General features: G+C 42.6%; 1 protein-coding gene across 4 annotated transcripts in view; it reads right to left on the bottom strand.

Annotated features, from left to right (window-relative positions):
* Positions 1-27820, bottom strand: part of Fam171a1 (family with sequence similarity 171 member A1) — a 121755-nt gene that overhangs the window by 49597 nt on the left and 44338 nt on the right. For all 4 annotated transcript variants that reach the window (XM_027405228.2, XM_035442821.1, XM_035442822.1 and 1 more), the window contains exons 2-3: positions 10179-10406; positions 1975-2067 (exon numbers count right to left, since the gene is read on the bottom strand). In XM_027405228.2, coding sequence (XP_027261029.1) covers positions 1975-2067; positions 10179-10406 — 321 coding nt within the window. The remainder of the gene's footprint in view (positions 1-1974; positions 2068-10178; positions 10407-27820) is intronic.

Genomic DNA, 27820 nt, shown 5'->3' with positions numbered 1-27820 from the left:
AGTGAGGCTCAGCCTGACCAACCACAGTGCATGTCCAGGCCATTTATCAAGACAGAAGTTCTGGCAAATTATACTCACTCATGAGCTCAATCTGTATATGCCAAGTTGCAGATGCTCAGTAAACATCCAAGATGAGATGTCAAATAATCAGCTACCTCTGAGCCTCCACCCAGAAGGCTAAACTCCCCTGGAAACAGGGGCTGGGAGCAACAAATATCTAAAAGACACTGAAAAGCCCAGGGCCCTGTGTAGGCCTTACAAGAGGGAAAGGGGGATGTGTGGGTCCAAGGAAGGTACCTGAGTTTCCCAAAGAGTGACCAAGAATCAAGACAGAAAGTCAAGGCATGGGGTCAAGAAAATAAGAGAATGGAGTTTTAAAGCAGGTGACCAACCAGCTACCTCTGTTGAACATGGTGATATCAAGAAAATGAAGAAGTAATTGATGTCTTTGGGGTTGGTCTGTAAGTGACTCTGACTATAGCAAAGCTAATGAAAGATGGACTGTAAGTATAAAGGGCATGAACTTAGGCCATGGAGTGCTTAGGGAACACTCAGGCCTAGCACTGTTGTCTCTTATTGGGAAAAAAGAAAAAAGAAAAGAGGAACTTTACTGTTAAATCACACCAAAATCCACATCTTTGTTTCTGTTTTCTCTCCCAAGCCTAAGTCATTAATGCTTCTAGACACTTCCATTTCTTTTCAAATTCACCCTCTAAAATCAGTATCTGTATATTAAACTCTTTGTATTTCCCTGCATCTCCCCACTAATGAAGGGACAAATGAACATACTTCATTTTCTAGTGCTACATAGATCTGTGTGATAGAGAGGATGGGTGCCATGGCAGCATCATTAAAGAATAAAGTACACTGGTCTCTGCATATATATGTGGGGCACCCCTTGAGGATACCAAAAGTCCTGTGATGCCCTGGTCTCTCACACCAAAAAATGGCACAGTGCTTTTTGCACAGTTTAAAGATATAAGCTACGTAGCCTTAAAACCAGACCCAGTACATTGGAAGTGGTATGTAAACAGTGGTTTTACTGTTTTGCGAGGGAATGATGGCAATAAAGGTCTACATATGTTTAGTTTAGTACATTTTAAATAAAGGACTTATCTTTTGTTTATGTGTGTCTGTGTGGGTATATACAACTGTGTGTGTAGGTGCCCACAAAGGCAGAAGAGGGTGGAGTTGGAGTAAGAGTTACAGGCAGTTGTGAGCTGCCTGATGTGGATACTGGGAACTGCACACTGGTCCTCTGTATAAATGCTCTTAACTGTTGAGCCACGTTTCCAGCTCACACATTCTTTTTATATGAACACTGAACCTTAGGATAATGAGGGCCAAATATAAGCACCACAACAAATAAACCTTAGAGAACACTCAGCAGAGCCAGGAAATATGGTGATCCTCTAGCCCATGATGGAATAAAACAATCTCAGCCCAGAGAAATATTTTGTGAGGCTTATTCCCAACTTGAATCCCATTACTGACAGGAAGAGGGCAAGTGTTCAGAATCTTCCATGTTAGCATACCTTAGAGCCAACTGTTTTTGGGGTGGGGTGAGGGTTCATAGTGAATGCAAAACACATTGAAAAGGAGGAGGCAAACAAGAAAAACCCATACCCACACACTTACTACCTTTGTGAGTGACTGTCTAGACAAGATAGACCCAGAGAGTGACCCAAACAAGATGAGCAATCTTTTCTTAGGATAGAGAGATAATGGGGAGCAGAGCAGGAAGGCCCCTTTCTTTTCCCACATCAACTTAAAGGATGGCTTTAGAAGAAGTAATTTTTTAGCCAACTTATGATGTGATTGAAATGCAGACTCCTCACAGAGACAACAAACACTGCATCGTAGCTGTGGATAAATTCACAGTTGCCACCATCCAGTAAGAAGAAGGCTGCTCATAAAATGTTAGTGTTTGGCCCAAGAGTCAGTACTATATTTCCTCTTAAATATGAAACATACCTTGGAATCCTGATACTATTTGAACAACATCTTCATAGACCATTAGAGTAGCAGAGCGTTCAGGAAGCAGGCCAAGGCTCAGTGAGGAAAATACTGCAAGAACAAAACGGATGTTAGGGAACTCTGATAGTTCAATTCAAAAGCTCACTCTAACTTTCTGGGTACTCTGCATTCTTCCTGCTTTCTTATTTCAAATACATCAACAATACTGATTTTTTTTCCCCAAAAGATGAGTGAAACACCTTCAGAATTCCAGTATTGAAATCCTCATGTAATAAATACTATCTTGCCATGGTCAAACTGAAAAAAAAAAAAAAACTGTGAGTTTTTTTTTTTTTTGGGGTGGGGGGAACATGTACAAATGTGTGAATGAATGTGTAGAGGCCAGAGGACAACTTTCAGTGTTGTTCCGCAGGGCTGTCTACCTTGTTTTTTGGGACAGTGTGTCTCCCTGGGACCTGATTAGGCTAGACTGGTTGGCTTGCAAGCCCTAGGGTTCTGCCTGTCTTGACATTCTCAATTCCGGGATTACAAGTGTACACCACCATTCCTGAGTTTTTTTTTTTTTTTTACATGAGTGCCTGGGCACAAATTCAGGTCTTGTTGGCATGACTGAATTATCTCCTCATTTCCCTTGTAAGATAATTTTTCATGAGCCAGGCGTTGGTGGCACACGCCTTTAATTCCAGCACTCGGGAGGCACAGGCAGGCCGATCTCTGTGAGTTCGAGGCCAGCCTGGTCTCCAGAGCGAGTGCCAGGCTAGGCTCCAAAGCTACACAGAGAAACCCTGTCTCGAAAAAACCAAAAAGAAAAAAGAAAAAGAAAAAGAAAAAAAAGATAACTTTTCATGAAGTAAGACCTCTTGACACTGGAGTATGTTAAAAGTTATTATGTATATAATATATGAGTATACATATGTATATACATATATACATATGTATATAATACTATATATTAGGCATTAGCATTAAGAGAGATTCTAAAATATGTGCTTGGGCTCATATATTTTGCATGTTCGAAGATTATTCCCCCCAACTTGGGAAGTAATAACATGACACAAATTATACTACTTTAAGATTATTACCCAAATATCTGTACTCTTAACTTAGATTCATAAAATCCACAAGTTTCCGGGCAGATGTGTGTTGTCCCAGCTGGTGGTGCTGTTTTGAAAGGCTGTGGAACGTTTAGGAGGTGGGGTTTTGCTACAGGGAGTGTGTCACTGGGGACAGACAGGCCTTGAGCATTTCCTGTCTGCCTTTAGCTTTCTGACTGTGGACACAATGTGATTAGTCGTCTCACAGTACCACTGCTATGCCTCTCTATGACAGACTGCATTTCTTCTTAAACCTGAGTCATGATAAATCCTTCCTTTTTTTCTAGGTATTTTGTCACATGCAATTTGAACTTGAGAGGAAAAAAAACCCTGCAAAAAATTCCACCGAAGACTAACATTTGCAGGCTCTTGCTGACAGGTCAGATGTAACTCTAAGTTTACTGATTTGGATAATTTAGCTAAGCATTAAAACAGAAGTAGGTATTATTAGGGTTCCTGCTTTTCCGGTAAGGAAATAGGTTTAAAGGTGAGGAAATAATTTCCCAGATATCCCCAAGCTGATAGAGGTGGGGACTAGGATCTCAGATTTTTGCATGAGTATGGGGAGTTAACAAAGTGAGTACACGTACAATCTGGTTAACTTAATGAGCAGCTATTGTCACAGCAAGCTCTTTACTGACTGGGATTTCTCCCCAGCCATTCCCATTTATTTATTTATTTATTTATTTATTTATTTATTTATTTTTGAGGCAACATCTCACTATGTAACTGAGGTTGACTTGGAAAAATCCAGTGAAGCTCACATACTGGGATTATGGGATTCTCTATGACATCAGGAAGCAACAGGATTTTCTATGAAAATATCAAGACTTAGAAAGATGATGTGTTAGTCGGGTGGTGGTGGCACACGCCTTTAATCCCAGCACTCGGGGAGGCAGAGGCAGGCAGATCTCATGTGAGTTCGAGACCAGTCTGGTCTACAAGAACTAGTTCCAGGACAGCCTCCAAAGCCATAGAGAAACCCTGTCTTGAAAAACAAACAAAACCAAAACAAAAAGACAGATGATGTGTTAAGAATTCTAATGATTTGGCAGTGCTGGCTTTCTATAAGCACCTTCTCCCAAGTTGCTGGTGTGCCCTCTAGGCTCCCCTCCACCAAATGAATGCACTTAGTTGTGGCTATCTATATTCCAGAACTATGCTATATCATGAACAGAACTTATAAATGTGGGTTTTGGGCTTTGCCTTCAGTATTACTCATTATAAAGGGACCATGACCCATAGTAAACGGCTAGAGAACAAGCACAAGGTGGCAAGCACCATGGTAAATATAAGAATGCACCTTTGTGCTATGAAAAATGCCCTGGCAGTTCCTCAGATATGCAACACAAAATGACCGTGCAATTTCCCTGCCAGGTGCAAACTCAAAAACACTGAGGCATGTTCAGGCAAAAACTTGTGCATGTATGTTCACACTGCCACTATCTATAACAGCAAAAGTGGAATTAACTCAAATCAATGTTTGTCAACCAAGAAATAGATCAAGCTTGGCATGTACATACACATGAATATTATTCATGAGTAGAAAGGCATGGAGTACTTACAGGTGCTACAAGAAGGATGGACTTTACCTTGTTGAGTGACAGCACCGGACCAAATCAATGTAAGGCAGGAAGAGTATATTTGGGTTTACAGTTGGAGGGAACAGTCCATTAAGGTAGGGAAGTTGTGGTAGTGGGAGCTTGAAGACCAGGCCACATAGGAAGCACAGAGCCTCGGGTGTTCCTGCTCAGGGTGCTTTCTCCCTTTAATTTAGTCCAGGACCCAAGCCCACAGAATGGTACCAACCACAGTTGAGGTAGCTCTGCCCAACTCATTTAATCTAGAAAATCTCACAGGCATAGCCAGAGGCTCTTTTTCTAGGCAATTCTAATCCCACCAAGTTGACAAAATTAATTATCACAGCCTTGAAAACATGCCGAGAGGATGACAGGCATAAAAAAGCCACATAATGTCGGATTCTATTTATATACAATCTTTAGAACAGGCAAATCCAGAGACAGAAGGCAATTTAGAAGTTGCTAGGAGCTGGAATGGATGGGAAACAGGAAGTCAGAACTAATGGATACAGTTAATAGAGGGTGATGGAATGTGCTGGAAATAGACAATGGGGATATGATAGCTGCACAAAACCATCAAGTGTTCACTTTCAGAGTTTCATGTTCTACCAACTGAGCTAACCAGGTATTCTCAACTGTACATTTAAATGATTGTTTTTTGGTATGTGGTGTATGTGTGCATGTGTGTATATAGGTACATAGTACATACGTGTTTATGTGCACATGGAGGTCAGAGGCCAATATCAGTGTATTCCTTTATTGCTTCCCACCTTATTTTTTGAGACATGGTCTCTCACTGAACCTGGAGCTCACTGATTTGGCAAGACCAGCTGGACAACACACTCAAGTTCTCCCGTCTCTGCCTCCCTCACACTAGGACTAGAGAGCACAGCAATACTCTTTGAGTTTTACTTGGGTGCTGGAGATTAGGAGTCAGGTCCTCATGGCAAGCACGTTACTGTGAACTGTTTCCTCGGTCTCTCTAATAGTGTGTTTTATGGCACCTGAAATTTACTGCTACTTGGGAAGCTGAGGCAAGAGGATTGAGAATTCAAGGTCTTTCTAGATGACACAGTGAATTCAAGGCCAATTTGTGTAACTCTGTAAGGCTCAAAAAAAAAAAAAAAAAAAGAAAGAAAAGAAAAAGTAGCAAAAGGGCTTGAATACAGCTCAATAACAGAGTATTTGCCTAGCATTCTCAAAGCCCTGGGTTCCATACTCAGCACTGCAAAACCAAACCAAACCCAAAACAAAACAAAAAGTAAATCACAATTATTGGGACATCAAACTTGGGAGAAAAGTTTAGACAAAGCTGAGGGAGCCAAGATCAGAATACAGAAGAAACAGCCACAGCAAAGGCTGCTGGGAGCTCTTCTTCTTTCCTTCCTGACCCTTTGTTGGGGCATAAATGAGCAAAGACTAGAGCGTTCAAATCTCTAACTTGGATAAATCCTCTATGGGCACTTGACAGGTTATCCTAATCATTAGCTGATCCCCTTTCTACCAGATGGCACAGGTTAGGCTCCTGGTGGCTAGGAAGAAAGGAGAGGACTTCTGTGGAGGGTGCAACCTACAGGAAAGGCAGGTTGTACCAAGCTGCCTACTCCACACATGCCTCTCCATGCTCTGCTTCCTCTCAGAGCTTGCCGGAGCCAGGAAGCACCCTGACTGGCCCTGAGCACCGATGTGCTGCCTCCTGTGAGCTCCAAGACATCTGTGATCTTTATCTAGAACTGGATGTCGAGGTTTGAATAAGATGAACACTTAGCCACCAGGGAGTGGAACTCTTTGATAGAATTAGGAGGATTAGGAGGTGTGGCCTTGTTGGAGGAGGTGTGTCATTGGGTATGGGCTCTGAGGTTTCAAAAGCCAACACCAGGCCCAGTCTCTCTCTCTCTCTCTCTCTCTCTCTCTCTCTCTCTCTCTCTCTCTCTCTCTCTCTCTCTCTCTCTCTCTCTCTCTTCTGTGGATCAGAATGTAGCACTCTTGGCTATTGTTCCAGCACCTGCCTGCATACCACCATACTCCCCACCGTGACGATAATGGATTAGACCTCTGAAACTGTAAGCAAGCTTCAATTACATGCTTTTTTCTTATAAGAGTTGCCTTGGTCACTGTATCTCTTCATAGCAATAAGACAGTGACTAAGACACTAGAGGACTGTGACAATGTGCTTTGAAAACTTGTCTCACATGGGACATTTGGCCTTTCCATCTCCAGGGAAACTGCTCCGACAAACTGTTTCTCTAATTTTACTTTTCAGAGGGAAACAAGTGATGTATTATAAGGGGTCAGCTGTGTGCATCAGGGGCTTCAGGGAGCCGTAGCACTGGGCTATGGACCCAAATCAATAGAGTGCTTCAGGGATGGGAGGAGGCAGAGAGGCCCACAGTTTCCAGTATGTGGTATTTTTATTCACTCTGGAGAGGGTGTTGACTGAAGGCTCTTCACACTAAGGAGGTATTCAGGGTGCTGATGATGGAACCCAGGGTCTCTAATATGCTAGGCAAACAGATTGGACCATTTCAGTTCTGCTCCAGGGAGCAGGGAGACTTCCTGGAGTGATATCAGCCCACCTGGGGTTTTCAAGATAGAACACCATTTTTTTTTTCCATTTATGTGGTAAAAAGTAGCATCCAGGATAACATACAGAGAGGATGTCAGCGCCAGCCAGACTCCTTCAGGGGACAACTATCCAGGCTGGCCAACTGATGAGATACAAAAAGGGAGAAGTCACCAAGGGAGGAGGCTCTGTGTGTCATTTTTAATTCCTGTAGGCCATTGATGGATTTTAAGTAGAGTATAATGTAATTGGTACCTGTATTTAATTTTAAAAATTCTTTGATTATTTCACACATGGGTGGAATGTATTTTGGTCATTTTCAGGCCCCATTACCCTTTTGAGCCCCACTGCTGCTGACCACTTTCTTCTTCCCAACTAGTCCCTCTCCTTTCTTTGTACCATTTTTTATGTTGTATAAGCTACTGACTCTAATCAGGGTTGCCTTCAAGGGCTTGTGTGGGGGCTATTTAGAGGAGCATTCTCAACTTATCAATGGCTACATCATGGTAGAAAATGACCGTCTGCCCCCCCACACACAATGATTAACTATTAAGGGCTCCTTAGGGCCTTGTGAGCTTCTCTGCTATTCACCATGGGAAGGCTTTGTCTTGGTAGATAACCACCGTGGGCACATGCATTTAAAAACACAGTACTTGCAATGTGGTGGGTGTCTTTGAAGAGGCTAATTAACCAGAGAGCAGTGCAATAGTCCTTCTTTGCCAGGGCAATGGGAAGAAGTACAATGGAGAATGATCTTTAGTAAACAGAATGGATACTTTATGGGCAAATGTGTGTATCTCTGTTTAACTCATTTGCTGAATTCCCTCACTCTACTCTATACCCCCTTCCATGAAAGAGAAAAACCTTGCACATCTTTTAGGAGTTATTGTTGAGGAAGAGAAAAGAAATCCATGCCAAGCTCTCATAACAATGCTCATAGAAACTAACACACTGTACATGTAGTAAAGAAAGCATCCTAGTTCCAGTATCTCATTCTATTTCAGAGCTCCCAGATTTTCTGCCTTTTTTGCTCAATTGTTTGGAATACCAGAAGTGTTAGACTTGACTTCTAAAAATACATACTGAAACAACAGTTTACTCTGCTTTTCACCAGAGGCCAGTCTACATTCTGGTCACACTTCTTTAGGTGCTAGTTCGGAGTGCCTTTATTATATTGAAAAGGCCAGCAAATGGCCAAAGACATAGGGAAAGTCTTTTGAAATGACTCAGGCCAATTAATTCCATTTTAGAAACTAGAAACACAGGCTCTGAAAGTCCTGCTGGGCCCACGAGGGTGGGGCCAGCTGGTGGAAGGCAGGCCTGGCTTCCAGGTGTTTTCATGCTGTATCTAAAACTCTTTCAATTAAACTGTATTGTTCCCATTATTGGACTCATTCAAGAAAATGGATATTATGGAAACAATTTCCTTTCTTCAAATCATATTAATAGAGTCAAAATGAAAGCCATTAGATGACTGATTCTCACCATTCACAGGTTCCATATTCACAAATGGATATGCTTGCTAAAATGTCCCTTTTACTCCCCACCCCGAGTCAACAGTTCCTGTGTGTACGTGCCTGTGTGCACAGTGCCCATAGACAGAGTCATTTGGTACTCATTTTCAGCAGAGGCTGCACAGGGTAACACTCTATCTTCTTAGATCAGCTCTCCCTTGGTGAATGTCTTTTCTTTATCTACTTGTGCCAAGCTTTTCACATCTTGTGCTTTCTGTTGGTAATTTCACTATTTTAAGTGTCCCCCATACACAATGCAAGGGTCCTGAATATGAGAAGGCTATACAGAATTTTATGGAGAAAACATTAAAAATGTTGTTAAGATATAAGTTATAGTGTCATGGGCTTGAGTACAATGTTAACAAGTCAACTACGTTTATTCAGCAGCGTATTTAAACAAACACATACAAAACAGAAGTGTATAATGACCAGTTGATAAAAATGTGACTATAGCTTCCTGGGAAGCTAGCCTTTTCTTTTCTCCTTGTAATAGATTCAGTGTTTGCCAGTTCTGGGATTGGAGCCTTTATAGACTGTTAACTTTAGCAAATAATATACACAGACCTACCTTGTAGAGCTTCTTTTCTGGTGCAATCAGATACTCTCTAAATGCCCCCTACCCCTATCCAATGATACAATGGGGAGATAAAACACTTCCTTTAGATGGAACCTAGTGAAAGGCTTTGCATGTTTTGGTACCTTGGTTCTGTTCTGTGATAGTATTATTTATTGCCAACTTGACAGAATCTAAGAATCACCAGAGACCAGCGTCTGGGCAGTCCGGGAGGGGTTTCCTGATTAGGTGAACTGAAGTGAGAAGGCCCACCCCCACCCTGAGTATAGGCAGGGACAGTCTAAGGGCTGGGGTCTTAGGCTGCATATATCGAAGAAAGCTAGCCAAGCACAAGCATTTCACTCCCTGCCTCCGGACTATGGCTGCAATGTGACCAGCTGCCTCCTGCTCTTGGTGCTCTGCCTTCCCCACCACAATGGACTTTCTCCCAAACCATATGTCAAAATAAATGCTCCCTTCCTTACATTGCTCTGACCGTGGATTTTGTTGCAGCAATGAGGAAAGCTACCAGTGCACTGTTCTAAACTCTCCGGTGAGCTCAGGACTGTTTATGACTTCTACAAAGTAGAGAGGACACCACACACTAAGGCACAGAGCTCATACTACTGCTTATCGAACAAGCACAAGGTATGGATAGCACCGGAAAAATGGACAAAACCCTGAGATTTTGTGACCTCTGTGTGTGTGTTCAATGGGACCCCAGACAGCTTCATATACCCGCCCCACCATTCCTCCATGTAATGGTACCCAAATAGGTGACTGAAAGAGTTGGCATACAGACTTCCTGACTCCTACAACAAAGGTGCTTCTGTGTCTGACCTCATCCTTGATCACTCTGACCAGGAGGTCTGTCTTAGAGAAAGACGAACAACTTACCGGGTAATCGGATGGGCTTCCACGGGGCAGAGTTTGGCACGTAGGCGTGTTTCGTGGCGGTGACAATCAACTGATTACCCAGCTTATATTGGAACTTGATGAAAGCAACTCCATCTGCCCCAGACGTGCCAGAGGCGACAGACACGTGGTTGGCGAAGATCTCAATGAGGGCATCTGCGATGGGCTGGTGGGTGCTGGCGTCACTAATGTGCACCTTCAAGGTCACCTCTGGAAACAGAAAAAGCACATTAACCCTGACAGGAGGCCCGAAGGGGTATATGCCAAGAACATCTAGGACTGAATTCTTTCATATAATTCTGGCCAGGGTCATGTTCTTCTTAATTATAAAACTTAAACAAAACTTTATTTTTTAACTCTAAAATTAAAAAAAGTCTTTTTCCTTATAAAACATTCTCTTTCCTTTAAACCCCATGCTCCTACACACTGCTTTATTGTTACTCTTTCCTGCTCGTGCCAACAGAAAATTGAGAGGAAGCTCTGCCCTTTATCATACTAGGAAACAGAAGATGTTTGTTTATCCTTTCTGCACTGTTGGACACTAGCTCCTATTGGGCTCAGGCTGCTACAGAAGGACATGGTGGCCTGGAAGACTGATGGTGGGTTGGGAGACCCGTAGGCAGACTCGGCAAAAGTCTCAGCAAAGGTAAGCACAAGCAACATAAGCATGCTGGGATTAACGCTCTGTCATCACAAAGACAAGACTGAACAGCAGTCAGCAATGTACAAAGGGCCAGGGATATGGCTCCATAGGAAGTGCTTACTGTGTGAGCATTATGACTTGAGTTTGAATCCCCAGCATGGACATTAAAATCCAGGCATAGCAATGAGTGCTTGTAATATCAGTGGTATGGAGGTGGAGACAGGAGGATTCCCAGGCTTGCTGAGCAGCCAGGCTAGTCACATGGGTGAACTCTAGGCTCAGTGAGCTGTGGTCACAAAAGATAAGGTGGACAATGACAAAGGAGGACACAGGACTTCTACACACACACACACACACACACACACACACACACACACACACATACACACACACAGAGAGAGAGAGAGAGAGAGAGAGAGAGAGAGAGAGACAGACACACACATACAGACACATACAGACACAGACACACACACACACATACACATACAGACACACACACACACACACACACACAACACACACACACACACACACACACAGAGAGAGAGAGAGAGAGAGAGAGAGAGAGAGACAGACACACACATACAGACACATACAGACACAGACACACACACACACATACACATACAGACACACACACACACACACACACACACACACACACACACACTCTTTCAAAAGGGAGGACCCAAAGGACGGAAGAATAAAGAGACCAAGTGTATACATGTACAAGGAGGAATGAAGTCCAGTCAGTAGTACTAGCAATATGAAGGTTGAAAGCACACGGGTCAAAACTGCTGAGAAATTAAAACTGAATGAATGATTTCCCTTTACTCAGGCAAGAGATATTTACTGAGCTTTTACTCTTCCCCTAGGGCTGGAACTGTCACTCTGTGGGCGGTAAAGAAGACACAGGAAAACAAAGCAAATGCTATGACTGTAAGGAGCCAGTGAAGGTTCAGAAACAAGACAAGGAGACATGTCCAGGAGAAACCACAGTGGGTTCTGCAAGATGTAAAAGGTGTGAGACATCCAAGGATGCCAAGCAAGCGTGGGTCAGATTCTCTGAGAGTGTCATAGAAGGGCCATGGGAGGTGTCAGGCAGTGTGGAGAAATCGAAGTAAGTTATAGAAACTTCTAGATCTAGGTGAAGAATGGGCTGAGCGTGAGGACAGTCTGCGGATGAGCACCTGGCTCATGCACTCTGTGGAAGCCTAGAAAGGAGATGGTGATGGGCCAGGCTCCAGCTTCATGGTAGGGATCAACCTCAGAACCAGACAGAGGTCAAGTCAGAAGAGACCACTACTCCAGCAAACCCTCTTTTCAGGAAAGGAGTGGACACAAGCCCATCTGGGTGCACCCACACACTGCTTGATATATGTTTTAAGCTGTCTTCAATCTGAAGGACTTATGGTCTCTTGGAATGTAGAGTGTCCGAGGGACTAGCAAAAACATCCAAGTGACCAGAGAGGCTCATAGACACAGAACACATGGCGCAAGGCTCTGTGGGTTGGCCATCAGTGAGGCTGTCAGGGTATGGAGGAACCCGAGAGGGAGCATGAAGGTGGAGGATCGGTTGACCCCACAGGTACTGCTCAGTGGGACAGGCTGTGGTAGTCCACAGCAATTAGCACTCAAGGATTTAATCTTATCTCCACCAGGAACTAGCCATGTGGCACTGGGCAAGTCATTATGCTCTTTAGATCTTGTTTTCTCTTATGCAAGCTAGAGAGGCAGGCCAGCAATGTACAGCCTAGCCTACAGGTGCAAGCAGCAGAACATAAAGCTTGAGAGAAGAAGGTCAATGATAGCTACTGCCTTTCCATCCTGCCAATCACTGCCCTTGTATGCACTTAGTCACTGGAATGGAATGAGCTCAGAGAAGGGAGGTGGAGGCATAAAGGTTTCAAAGGAAGGGGTGAGACATCCCTTTGAGTATGTTGATATTTTGTACCTGAAGATTTGGGGTTGTGGTGCAGATTAGGATAGGATGCATGGCTCCCTTGCACTGGGTCTTGGGTTCAGTCACTAGTGTCCAGTAAAATATAAATAATGAAAAAATACCACTTCTGCATTGAACCACATAGAAGAACTACCTTGTATGGAATTGATACAACCTTTTCAAAGTCATATATTTCAACTAATCATTGTCTTCTTGCTCACTCCCCCCATGTACTAATTTAACAGATTTCTTGGGAAGATGATCATGGAACACAGCTAAATTATCTCAAATCTAAAGCCAGGGATAAGTGGCAGAATGCTGGCCCAGCGTGCATAAACACCTTGGGCTTGATCCCTAGCATCACTCCCGAGTCTCAAAGAGTCCAGATTTACAAACAAAGCATACCAAGAAACCCCTTAAAACCTTTTAGAAAGAAAAAAAATTGCTACAGAAATTGAAATGGGATGCTTCATATCATGGAAGCAGAAAGTCACTACTCAGCAAATAGAAGACTGTGAGCCCAGCAAGATGGTTCAGTGGGCAAAAACACTTCCTGCCAAGACTGACCTGAGTTTGATCCCCAAGATGCACATAGCAAAAGGAGAGAACTAACTAACTCTTTAAAAAAAATTAACCATTATTTTTATTTTATATGTATGGATGTTCTGCCTGCATGTATATCTGTGTACCATACTGTGCAATGCCTTCAGAGGCTAGAATAGTGAATCGAATCCCCTAACACTCAGGTTACAGAAGGTTGTGAGCCACCATTTAAGTGCTCGGAATTGAACTGGGGTCCTCTGGAAGAGCAACCAGTGCTTTTAGCTTCTTAACTATCTCTCCAGACCCAAGAACTAAATCTTGAAGGTTTTCCTTTAACTTCTACATGCATGCTGGGTCATGCACACCCCATCCCACATACATAAATGTAATAATAATAATAATAATAATGATAATGATAATAATGATAATGATCATAATGAAGGATCAAGTGAAAATTAGGGATGTGATATTCAATACATACTGTCAATTCTCCAGTCTTATCTTCCTGCAGGGTGTTTAGCACACATATAGAACACATACAGTTTCTTACTTAAGTTGGTGTTTTTTGCCCCCCAAGTAATATGATAAATTATAACACAAATCAACTGAGTTTTCAGTAATATTCACATTGCAAAATTCCTCTAGAAGTAGGCATGTGGGAAGGGCTTTGCTAGGCAACCCTGAAGACTTATGCAATTTTATGGTAATGTAACATTTACTAACAATTGAGATTGCAAGCTTCTCCTCTCCCTTGGGTGTATGATGAGATGTGTTTTTGTGAATAAACAGAAGGCATTCACTCCCATCAGCCTCTTAGATCCTACTACCTCAGTGTCTTCTCACACGGCCACTTCATCTGTGCTCTATGATAACTTTGGGGAGAGATCACTTAGCACTGACTGCGTGTGGCAGGATGGGGGAAATGGCAATATGAGAGGGTAACTGTGGACCATTGAAGTGTCACTTTTGGGAAGAGTTTTCTTTCGTTCTGTGCACTCCAGGCCAAGCATGTGTCACCCCTACATGTGAGTGGGGCTGCTGAAGTTTTTGTAGAGTAACAACCTGCATGAGGCCATTCAGTCAGCAAAAGTCCTCCTGCTAACGACAACTGGAAGGGGAGAATCTCCTGTGAGGTTATATTATCCACACTACTCCCTCTTTGAGTCTGAAAGAAAAACCCTATAAATGGCCTGGATGAAGGGCATTATAAAATGCTGTCTCCTGAATGCAAATAAAAACAACTGAGATACCATCTTACTCCTGTCAGAATGGTTAAAATCAAAAATACCAATGACAGTTTATGCTGGAAAGGATGCGGAGAAAGAGGAACACTCCTTCACTGCTGGTGGGAGTGCCAACTTGTACAGCCACTTTGGAAATCAGTATGGCGACTCCACAAGAAAATGGGAATGAGTCTACTACAAGATTCAGCAATTCCACTCCTAGGCATATACCCCAAAGAAGCACATTCATATAACAAGGACATCTGTTCAACCATGTTCATAGCAGCATTATTTGTAATAACCAGAAACTGGAAGCAGCCTAGATGCCCCTCAACTGAAGAATGGATAGAGAAAATGTACTCCATTTACACAATGGAGTAGTACTCAGCAGAAAAAAATAATGGAATCTTGAAATTTGCAGGAAAATGGATGGAACTCGAAGAAACTATTCTGAGCGAGGTAGCCCAATCATAAAAAGACAAACATGATATGTACTCACTCATATGTGGACCTGCTTTATGATACATAGTAGTGACTGTGCTTTATCAGAGCTGTTTTTAATGATGTTGCTCAGAATGGTTTCCTTCCAGATGATGATTGAGAAGCTAATTTAAAAAAAATGGTGCCAAGCATCACAAGAGTAACAGAACTGTGCTGTTTTCTGGGATTTTGTTTTTTACTTTTTTTTTTTAATGGAGTGTACTGGATGTCTCTACAATTTTGTTCAAATGACTGCAGAACCTGGAAAAGCTGTTGCTGCTATTGATGCATAACATACTGCCATTATTGGTCTATATATATATATATATATATATATATAATTTTTGGAAACTTTAGCTGTGCTGTCAACTTGGGAAAAAAGTATCCCAGTCTACCATGTTGAGTTGGCATTGTACAAAAATTAACAGCCATATTGGTCTAGGAAAAAAATGCTGTCTCCTGGCTATGACATGACTGTTACAGGCAGCTATGGTTACCAGCACAAGGAATAAAGCAAGCAGATACAAGATATCAGAATGGGAGGAGGATTATTGGGAATAAGTCAGCAGGAGTGGGGAGGGACAGAGGGTAGTGGGGGTGGGCACTGTCATTATGTATGAAACTGTTAAGTAAAAATGAAAACTACATAAGTAAATATCCAATTACTTTTAAGACACTGTATCCTATTTCTTTGCTGGTCATTGAGAGCTTCAGAAGTCTTCTGAGCTGGGACGCCTGATTTCTGGCCTGAAATCGGGACATTGTTCTGTTTATTCCTTATTGTGCATGACTATTGCTAGGTTCTGCCAAGGTTGGTTCCAAAACACACATCTTGCAGATAGCCTCTTTTGTGCATCCTTGTCAACAGTGCCCTATTTCAAACCCTCACCATCCATCACGCAGAGCGAGGCACACACAGCCTGTTAACAAAAACTGAAATACTTTGTGTTCCAATAAAGCTTTATTTATAAGGACTGAAATGTAAATTCTAGATCATTTTCACTTACAAAAAGTGTTATTCATTTATTTCCTTCAGACATTCAAAAATGTAGAAGTTACTCAGGAGACAGAGGCAAGTGAATCTCTGTGACCTCAAGGCCTGGTCTACATAATGAGTTCCAGGCCAGCCAGAGATCCAAGAGGTAGTTGCTGAGGCCTCTTCCTGCCATACACACTCATACAGTGAATTATTCCTGGTCAGGAATTTAGTCATTGCCTCTAACTCAGACTCAGATTTTAATCAGCCAGTGGCAAAGTCAGGGTGGAGGAGACAGTGGATGTTGAGGAATTCTTCCTCTGCCATGATTCAGAGTGCCGCTGCTCTTGGCAAACATAAGCAGTTTGGCTCTGTGGGCACTGACTAGTCCATTTTAAACACTATGGGGAACATCTGCTTTGTGGGCAGAAAACTAAACATTATCTTTTAAAAGTCCAGTATTATCTTTTAGACATTTCCTTTCTAACTGCCACAGATTTAGAACTAAGTGCAACAAGGCTGTTTCAAATTGTTGGCTTGGGAGGAAGCAGCTCTAAGCAGTTAAGTTAAAGCAGACATAATTGCATGGACAAGAGGACTGAATTTTAACATATAATCCTCATGCATGTATGGGGCTCGCCCTATCTGAATTTGACAAAATTGCCCAAAGAGACAAAAAAGGCAGAAAACACTAGTGTTTTCCTCTTCAAATAACATATATTATATTTTTATGCAAATGACAGAATACATTTGTTTTATAATATATCATCCAAACATCAAATTAAACACCTTCTATTGGGCTCCCTTAAAACCATTCACTAGTGTGGAACCTTCCAGAACACTTGAGGTTTTCACTGGGAACAAAAGTGGGAGAACACACTCTCACTTGCTGTTTGAACAGCCCACACTTCTCCTTTCTCAACATCTGGTCTAACAGATTCTGGATTTGTGTAGGAAAGGAAGTTTACAGATCTGACTGTTGGGTGGTAGTGATTTCTGTGGAGCTGTCAGTCCCCTCTTAGTGCTTTTGGTTCCCCTTTCTGTTTCTTCAAATTGGCTTTATTGGGGGGTGTTAATTTTCCCTTTCCTGGAATATTTTTGAGCTGAGTTTCCATAGATGTCCATCCTAGCAAGGAACATGGCATTTCTCTGAGTTAGCCTTAAGAGCCTGGTGGAAAGAAAGCCACTTCAACCTTGCTGACCCAGCCTGGGCTCTGATGTCATGTTGCCTGGAGCTCCAGGAATTGGCCAGTAGTAGGCAGAGCAGCTGAAAAGGAAGTCACAATGCTTAGCAGCCAACACTATAGTTAGCTATATTTAACCCCAATCTAGCAGGCTCACAATGGGCTTCACGTCTCTTAACTAAAACAGAAAAAGATCACTTGGCCACTTAAAACGTTTTCCAAAATGAGAGTTTATTTTTAAAATGCTACAGACCTTTGCTCCTATTTTATCTAAGATATGTATGCTCCTGTTACTTGAGTGTTACCAGAGCAGTGTGTGATCTCAATCTCCATATTATTAGATAGCAAGCAAAAGCAGGCTGGAGGATGCCTGTCATGTATGGGGCATCTTTCTGTCAGTCTGTCTTACTTCTTTCGCAAACACAAAAGACTTATTTGACTTAATGATCTGATAAAATTAGGATGTACCATGTCACTCATGTTCCCATACTTTATTTAATCCATTTTCATATGGTGTACATGCACCATTTATTATGTATTTTTGTCTTTTAAACTGATTAAAATTTTCAAATCTTAGGGAACGCAGTCTACTAAAAATGACATGTTTTTTAAAGACCTATACACTATACACTTCACAATGTATTACAAGAGAGGTTATTAATCAGGCGTGGTGGTGCACATCTGTAATAATAACATCGTGAGGTCAAGACAAGCTGAGCTCAATAGCAATTCCCTGTCTCAAAAAGAGATTAGTGTCACAAATAAACTGAATCAGAATATTAACATGTAATACAGCCCAATAAATTCTGCTATAACTTGTGTGTTCTTGGATCCCTTTCCCAGCCTCACTAAAGCACTTGGCAACCCCTGTGTCTGATTCTAAGAGGAACACTCAGCTGGAGGAGATGCAGAGGTCAGGTCTCCCAAAGAGAATGGACAATGTGGATACACTTTAGCGCGAGGCCCTAGAGCTCCCCTGGCTCCCCTGGCTAGTCCTCTCTGGCCATTCTTCATGTAGCACCTTTTGCTGTTGATGCTACAAAGAGCCTCCCTGAGCCTCTCTGCTGATCTGAGGTCATACTGTCTGATAGAGAATTCCTACCTCTGCTGGGTTTATTTTTAAAAGCATTCCTCAGCGCTCACCAGGGTATTGCAATCTCGATACAAGTATTCGACTTCCTTTCTCCTCTCTTGAGAAGCATGGAGGAGATAAGTTTGCGACAACAGCCCTCGGGAACTCAGAACATCCTTCTGGGCCTTTTGGATGGTCTACCACCACAGGCAACTGACTCACAGGCAGCAGCACAGGAAGAGATAGTCTTGGCTCTGCACATGCTTTCCTACCTCAACCTCCCCATCTCTCAGTGCCTCTCCTGGCTGGGCCAGGAGATCTCAGGGTAATCAATCAGTGAATCCCTCTACCTCCTCTCCCATTCATCTATAAGATGTATGAGGCGCACGCTGATGCTTACCCAAGAACAGCAATTTCTAACCCACTTGTCAGAATGCTGAAATGCAGAATACCAAGCATTCATAAAAATGTATCAATTAAAGAAATCACATGCACACACGGCTTTCCATTTTTCATGTGTCAGCACACCTTTCATTTTAAACACACTCTAATTGAAACAGATATCAATGACAATCCTGTAACTTCTGGCTAGGGATCCTGTTAAGTCTATCCATTTGATGCTAAGATAAACAGCAGCAACCCACAGTCTGCTGTGGTACTCGATAAAACATGAGCATGGCTGGGGCTGTTTCAACATGAGCACTCTGCCATTAGAACAGATTCAGAGTAGCTGAATCCTTGCAAACTAACCAAGGAGTTACTGAGCTAAACATCTCAGGGTTATTTCAAAACTCCTGCTGGGCTTGCATGATTTATACAGATATAATGTTCCTAAGATCTCACCTAAGCAAGGAATCTCGTCAGTTGCACATCAGACAGCAAGTTACACTGACATGACCCCAGCCTTCCATAAAGTGGTTATGCAGTATAACCACTTTAAAGCACTATGCAAAACTAGAATTACTCAGCACATTTCCTTGAAGAAAATAAAAGAGACAATGTGGCTATTGCAAAGAGGAACTGAAACAGTTATTGAGTATTAAAAAAATAATGGTAAATATAGTTGAAAGTAAAAAAAAAAAATCATGGTCCCAGCTTTACAGAACTTGTCCATAAAAGTGGATGAATATCTACATCCTACCAATATCCTCATTCTTGCCAGATATGGTAAGATATATAATGGTGATTATATAGCAATGCAAACACTGGAAATGTGTTTACTGAGTTTCACACAGTGCCCCATATGACTGAACAAGAGAAATATTATGACACAACATGGTGGCAACCAGAGGACCCACAGTGCTTATAAGGAAACAACAACAATAAACCACTTTAAAATATATCTGTTTTACTGGTGTTTTAAAATGTCTATGGATGGTTGGGTGTTGATGGCGCAAGCCTTTAATCCCAGCACCTGGGAGGCAGAAGCAGGCAGATCTTTGTGAGTTCGAGGCCAGCCTGGTCTACAGAGCGAGTGCCAGGATAGGCTCCAAAACTACACAGAGAAACCCTGTCTTGAAAAACCAAAAAAATGTCCATGGATTCTTTTCATGCATATCTGGAAGATACTGGGAATGGCTAGGTTAATGCGCAATGGTAAAAATATCTGTAAAACCAGTGTGCACACCTTAGCTAAGCTTCAGACATCTGCTGTAAGATGCTAATGCAATGGTTACCAAGGCAACCTGGGTAGGGGAAAAATTCTTCGTGCATATTTCCAGATCTACCTATGTTGTCTTCTTTGGGGAAGACAGTCTGGGGATAGAGTAAGAGCAAAACTGCACAGCATTCATTTTGAACAAAGCCTTGAGATTGGAAGAGAATGATAACGGTGATTTTAGCAAGTCATAGCTCCTCATGGGAAGAGACAACTTAGAAAGTGCTAAGTGGGAGACAATGCAAGGAAACTGATTCATTAATTACTTTAAAAATTAAAAAAAAATGGGAAAGAAAGAGCCAGCTGAAGAGGCTGCTGGAAGGCTGTGAATGGCTCAAGTGTGTGAGACTCCCTGGCACTTGAAATACCATGAAAGCCAGATAAAGGCCTCTGTAAAAACTCAAGTTTAATCAATGTGGTGATTAAGTTACACATATGTGCTTATCTATCAAAGAAATGAAGATATTTAGCCAGCTACAGTGAGCAGTTTCATCATGAAGCATGTTTCAGATGGAGTTGAAATATATTAAGGTACTTTAGAGTCTACGTAGGAACATTATTTGGTGAGAATGTCCATTTTGTGGCAGAGTAGAATGGGAATGGACTCTAGGCTCCTAACTTAATCAGTCATTTGGTCTTGCACAAGTTGACAGCCTCTGGAATCCACCTGCTAACTGCCTTGCAGAGATTGTAGTAGGGTTTGCTGGAGGACGGATCGGTAACAATATTTGTACCAGGCCCGGGAATAGGATATTCCTGATCTTGCCTACATGACAACCATCCCACTAATTTTACCCGATGAAACACAATGTAAAAACCATCACTATTACCACAACCACCATCGCTATCACCATCATCTAAACCACCATTAACACTGTTACCACCACTATTACCACTATTCCCCTCCCCATGCCTTACCCCCTATTATCATCATAATCACAACCACTAGAACCAACACCACTAGCACTACCATACTCACACCACATCCACCATCAGACTCTTAACCAAAGAAAACTGAAAGAGGGGAAAGTATATGCTTCTCAGGGTACAGAGGTTTGGATGCAGCCAACGGGCATTTAGTGCCAGCTCCCTCCGCCACTTAAAATGTTTCAAAGTAGAATTTTCTTCCGTGTAAGAAATAGGCAATATCTCTGCCCATAGTTCCTCAGCTACCGTGAGGTACCAGTGCAAGGTACTTCTCATGGAGTGAGACACATGGTGAAGTCTCAACCGCCACTAGATAGTTTTATAACCAGCTGATCTTTGCCAGTATCAGAAAGACTCTACGAGATTTCCAGACAGGTTCAACTGAGGAGTTGGCTGTACCTTTGTGAGTACCCAGAATTCTTACTTCTCTCTCATCCACAACCGTGACAATACCGTGAGCCTCTTCCATTTCCGCACAGCTCCTAAGCAAGGCACTGAATGCCCTCTGTGCTGAGCTATCTTTTACTTCCAGATTTTGCAGGGCTGAGGGGGTGAACCCAGAGCCTTTTACGTACTATGAAAGTACTTTACCACTGAGTAATAATGCTGGGTCATAGGCTGCCTTTTAAGGGTGTTTGTCCAGTGAACAACCAGGCAAGACAGATTTAGTGTCTCCTGCTACCACGAAGGGCAGATATGCTTACTGTCCACTGTCCTACAAAGCACCCATTGTGTGCACAGCAATCATCTTAGCTTCCCTGGGTTGTTGTGGAAAGTAAGGCTCAGGGAACTGGTGCGTGGATGCTGAGACTGGGGCTACTGTTTGCACCATTATTGATAAATGGACTGTCATCTCTTCGCCAGCATCTGTATAACCATGCCCGGAGCAGGTATTAGCTTCCAGGAAGGCTAGACTCTTAGGCTCTAGACAGTCCTTGAAAATTACTCAGGAACACAAAGCATCCCATCAATTATGAAGTACACCAGGAAAGAGGCTGAGGGTTTAGAAGGGGCATGAGAATCAGAGAAAAAACACAGATGAGAAGGCTCCAAATTCTATGCAGTGCCCTTTCACTAATGGATTGCCAGATTCTTAATCCTGGTTGGTAATGGCCAAGCTTGTTCTTTAATTACTCCCACTACTCAAGCCACACATGCTCCCCCCCCCCACAAGGCAGTTCTGTTTCACTAGTTTAACATGTTGTTCTAGAATGTTCCACAGAGGTTCAGCCTTTCCCACAAGATGTCAGGAAGTAGTAGAGTCACAGGCTTGTCCCCTCTAAGCCATGGTGAGTGTTTCATTTTTAAAACACTGATCCTTTTAGTTCCTGTTGAACCTTAAGCCCTGGAGGCCATATTTAGGTCATTGAAGAGCAGAATTCAAATGATATGCTAAGCAGGCTGCTATTCATTTAGTATTCAAAAATATAGTCTTTTGTTTAGTCAAATACCCCTCTTGCTTTTCACATCTGTTTAAGCCAACTCTTCTAAAATGGGGGCAGCACTGTAAACTATGCTCACGCCTACAAGCTACACAGCCTCACAACGGTCCCATTAACTCCAATATTTATGAAATCCAACATACAGTTTTCTGAGAAACTTAAACCTTTTCACAACACAACTGAAATATCCTGCTTCATCTATGGGGGGGAAATCTATTACAAACAGTGAAGTACTGTTTCTGATTATTTTTCCCATAGTAAACATTAATGTATATTTTCCACACAGTTTAAATTCATAGATTGGTGCCAAGTGGATTAACCTTTCACCTTTTAACCTTTATTACTCATGTCCTGGCAGCAATATCAATAAGTATTTCTTAGACCCTGAACAATGAGAGTTCCACACACCCCTTCATTGCCACCCAGTGACTGGCTCAGAGGCGATTGCTATAATTTGTGTTAGACTTGGAAATATTGCTGTTTTTAGTTCTTCTCCACAAAGGCATTATTAAATGTTGCCCATCACAGACATGGATTAGACATTTAAGTTGCTTGGCTCTGGCCAAGAACTCTGAAGTTAGGAAAGCTTCAGGACCAATGGTTATGTCCCTGAGAGGGGCCATTAGCCAAAAGTGTTAGGGATATGGAAGCAGACAGAGACATCCGCATGTGAAAGAGATTAAAGCAAAGTTTTGGCATCTGGCTGCTACAAGCAGGAGCCATAGAGAGACAGCTCTCCAGTGTCTGGGCTTAGGTCTGTTCCTAGGATAGACAGTGCACCTTCCCACTGGGACATGGGCCTAAATAACTTGGGAACTGTGAGGAAGCTGTGGGAAGTGTCCGGCTTTTATCTTTATGGGGAGGAAACAGGGGGCTCTTGATTCATGATCATCTTCAACTTTTTGTGTTGTTTGATAGGTGAGAACTCAAATTTTCAGGCAAGGTCCCACAGATAGCTTATAATTGACATGGTATCACAATATAAACAGGGAAATTGATGTGGCTTTGTTATCTGCCTTTTTGATCTTGGAGCTTAGCTAGAGGGGATCACAGTTCTCCAGAATAGTTAATTCCTAGAGATAATAAATTACTCATCATAGCTGGGACACCAGCATGGAACTGATCCAGACCCCAGGAACATGGGTTTCAGTGAGGAAACCTCGGAAATCTACAGGACCTCCTGCAGTAGTTCAGTACTTATCCCTAGTATAGGTGTGGACTTTGGGAGCCCATTCCATATAGAGGAATACTCTCTGAGCCAAGACACACAGGGGTGGGCCTAGGCCCTATCCCGAAGGATAAAATAGACTCTGATGACACCCTATGGAAGGCCTCACCATACAGGGGAGGCAGAAAGGATATGTGATAGGTAGTGTTTTAGTTGGTGGGAGTTGTAGGGAAGGAGGGGAGGGAGAGGGAACTGGGATTGACATGTAAAACAATCTTGTTTCTAATTCAAATAAAAAAATTACTCATCCTTGTACATGACTTTTATAAGCAACTGGCCAATCCAGAGCCCACACTCCTAATCACCTCCTACAATGCTTTTACATTCCAGGCCACTATGACTTTGCCCTTATGCCAGATCCAGAAACCAGAGAAATGAAGATAGCTTCTAAACTCTAAAACTGACTTAAAATATTCAAACTAACCAATCCTAAATTGTTGCCCTGACTGATCCTTACCCTCCCTTACACACAACACACTCACACACACACACACACACACACACACACACACACACACACTCACCATACTTCATACACACATTTCATGCACACATACCCCACACACTCACACCATACACTCACATACTTCATACACACACACACACACACACACTTCACACACACACACACACACACACACACACACACACACACACTCACCATACTTCATACACACATTTCATGCACACATACCCGACACACTAACACCACACACATACCTCAGAACACATATTCCACACACACACACACACACACACATACCCCACACACTCACAGCATACACTCTCACACTTCACACACATACTTCACACACACACACTCCCCCACCCTCCCCAAATACACACTCATAGCTCTTCCTGTATTTTCCTCACTTCTGCTGCTACTCATGGACTGCACCTTGCTGCTGGTACTTTCTTAGTGGTTCAGCAGGTCCCTCCCTCTTGGGGCCCATAACAGAGTATTCACTTTTAATTCTCTCTCAGGCACCCAGCTTCTTTCTACCCGAATAATCATAAAACCTGTATTTAAAAATAGATGACTCAAGCTTTTCCTGGCTGAGGATACGTGAACAGAGTTTTGGTAGAGAGCTAGTTATGTTCACACTTGCTATGAGGATGAATTTTCCAGAATTAATAAATTATAGATTATAGAAAATGCTCAAGCACCTAAAGGAGAGCATTTCTGGCGAGGGACACACAGTATGGGGTCAGCCTCAGATGTGATGAACTCATTTCCAAGTCACCCTCAAACTATGGACATGCATAGAACGACACAGGAGACCAGGTCAACCAAAAAAAGACTTTTGACAGAGGGTCATGGAAGAAATTAGGCAGGGGAGTGGAGTGGTTTATCTTACAGCTCTATACACGACAGGCACCAAAGGAAGTCAGCTGTGGACAAAGGGATAAAGAGAGAAATGTTGTCTAGTGCCAGAGTCCGGGAGACTAGCTGCTATACCGACTGGTGTGTGTGTGTATGATGTGGGAACAGAAAGAAGCAGAGGAACTAGATTTCAACACAAGAGGAGGGGTCCAAGCAAGGGAACGGGGGAAAAGTGCTCTTTAATTATCACCAGGGAAGGCCTCACAGCATGGACACGAACTTGCAAAGGAATATCACAAACTGGGAAGAATCCACATATATAAGGTAAACTGTATGTAGATAAGGTATGGTTTCGGTGTGTAACTTGACTGTACATCTCTGGCTAAGAATGGCCCCTAGCTTGGAAGTACGTAGAAGAACTTGATTGAGAAGATTTTCAGATCTGGATTTTATTTGTTTGTTTGCTTTGTGTTGGGAATTGAATCCAGGGACTTGCTCATACTATGCAAGGGTTACACCACTAACTCCATCCCCTGCCCAAGTTACTGATTTCAGTGCAGATATTTCATCAAGACTAGGATGGGGATAGTCGTTTTGGTTCTTCCTTGAAAAAAAAATCACTTTTTAAATACTAGAATTATATGGTGGAAAAACGTTAAACTCATCCTGCCATTGATATAAGCCAACTTAGCATAATTTCCTTTGCTTTCTCAGGACTAGATATGCCTTTCAGGTTGACTGACCACAGTATCAGACTCAGGGTGGAGACTCTCAAGGAGGATGAAGAAAGTTAAATGATGGCAGCACACGAAAGTGTATCTTAAAGAATTTGGGGGCTGAGATGGCTCAGTGGGCAAAGTGCTTGCCACACAAGTGTGAGGGTGTGAGTTCAAATCCCCAGAGCTCACTTAAAAGCTGGGTGTGGTAGCACACATCTGTAACCCCAGCATTCCTAGGAGGAGCTGGAGCTGGAGACAGGAGCACCCCTGGACCCTCTTGGTCCAACCAGCCCGGCATATGCAGCAAACAACCAAGAGATCCTGCCTCAAACAAGGTAGAAGGTGGGGACAAACAACCAAGGTTGTGCTCTGACCTACGTAGGCATGTGTGCACATATCCACACGTTATATCACATCATATATATGAACAATTAAAACAGAGGACTAGGTAGAACTATATTTAATCTCACAAGCATAAGGACCTGGGTTCATTTCCTTGCATCATTAAAAGTAAAACCAAGCTAAAAAATGTCAACTGCACCCAGAGAACTCACGGTTACTTCTGGATTTCTCTCTTCTGTTTCATTAGGTCATATCCTCCCTTACCATGGGAGCCAAATTCAGTACACATCCATCATGGCTAATACCACTGCCAGATCAAACTTCAGAAAGCCAGATTTCATCTCACACCGCAAGCCCTTTCAAGAACACATAGTAACTGAGCTGAGCCTTGGGACTCTCCCCAGGGCTCTGGGTGGTTACATCTTGTGGGTGTAGAAATTAATTTAGGTCCAGAACACTGTCAAAATGCTCTCAATTGGGTGACCTCATCTCTTCCTTCCATGTGCTATCACAGAGTATAAAGGTATTACCTCCTGTCTACCCCCAAAAGAGCAGAGACTTAGACTGTTTTTTTTTTTTTCTTTCTTTCAGGAAAGTGTGAGCCAGAACCAATCTGACCACTCTCCACTTGTGTGCACCGTGCTGGTGGACACCATACACATGGCCATCTGTGTGTGGGTCCATAGGCTCCTAACAAGCCAAGCTAATGGGCCATAGCTGAATGAAGGGACTTCAGTGACCATTAAATTATTTCTAACTGGGGCTGGAGAGCTGGTTCAGAGGTCACGAGCACTAGCTGCTCTTGCCAAGACTCACATTCAATTCCTAGCATCACATAGTGGTTCATAGCTATTTGTAACCCCATTCACCAGATAGTCTCATTAGGCAGTGCACACACACATGGTACAGACATACACACAGGTGAAAACATTCATACACATAAAAACATAATTTTTACTTAACCAGGTGAATCTCTGGTGAGGAAAAAAGGACACAAAGATAACTTTAATTTTTAAGCCTTAATCTTTAATATATCTCTATATCTATCTATCTATCTATCTATCTATCTATCTATCTCTATCTATCCATCTATCTGTATATCACAAATCTAGACCAGTCTGACACTAAAACAGAACTGGGTTTTGTAGATTATTGCGTGCTGCATGCAATCAAAGATGATCTGTAGTCCGTAAGGCTAAGACTTCTTTATTCAGATGAACCCCAGCCCAAACACAAGCCAGAGCGTGCCAGGGGCAGCAAGGCAGCCAGGCCAGAGAGAAGGGGCTATTCATGTGTGCACGGTCCCTTAAGAATCGTTCCCGAGTCACCTTAGACCTTTCCTGACCATGCCCTCACGGGCGTGTCCCAGCACACCTGTAGGGGCTACTAGGAGGCGGGGCTACAGTGTCTCTCTACAATTCCCCTTTTAGTCTAAAAGAGGATTAAAACTTAATAGTGTAAAACATCCAAAATTAACAATCACAAAGGTGAAATACAAGAAGATACAATAATCTGCTATTGCACATCCTAACTATGTCTATTCCGGCTAAGCCCTAAAGTCATGTGGAAAGGGTGTCTAACTTGAGCACCTCCTTCCAATCCCAACTCTAAACAATAAGAAAGTTATTCCTAACTAGGCTTACACTACCCTAATAAACAATAGTGGGGAATGGGGGTGTAGCATCTTCTAAGTTACTTCCTGCTGAAATGGGACGATGGTAGCCTTGTGGGGTCCTATGGAAAAAAATGTTAGCACAGGGAACATCTCTAATGGGTTATCTCCAGTCCATGTTAGATGGGATTTGCTTGATTGAAGATCTAGGTTGAAATCCTCAAATTGATTGAAGTCAGTACTCGAGGCTCTGGTCGAAGTGTCAGTTGAAACGGAGTAAGTTGGATCCAGTGCAGTAGAAGAGGCATGG

This window comes from Cricetulus griseus, chromosome 3 (assembly GCF_003668045.3).
Source record: "Cricetulus griseus strain 17A/GY chromosome 3, alternate assembly CriGri-PICRH-1.0, whole genome shotgun sequence".
NCBI classification, from domain to species: domain Eukaryota; kingdom Metazoa; phylum Chordata; class Mammalia; order Rodentia; family Cricetidae; genus Cricetulus; species Cricetulus griseus.
Note: the sequence above shows the minus strand (reverse complement) of the source record. Positions and strands in the feature narration are given on the sequence as shown.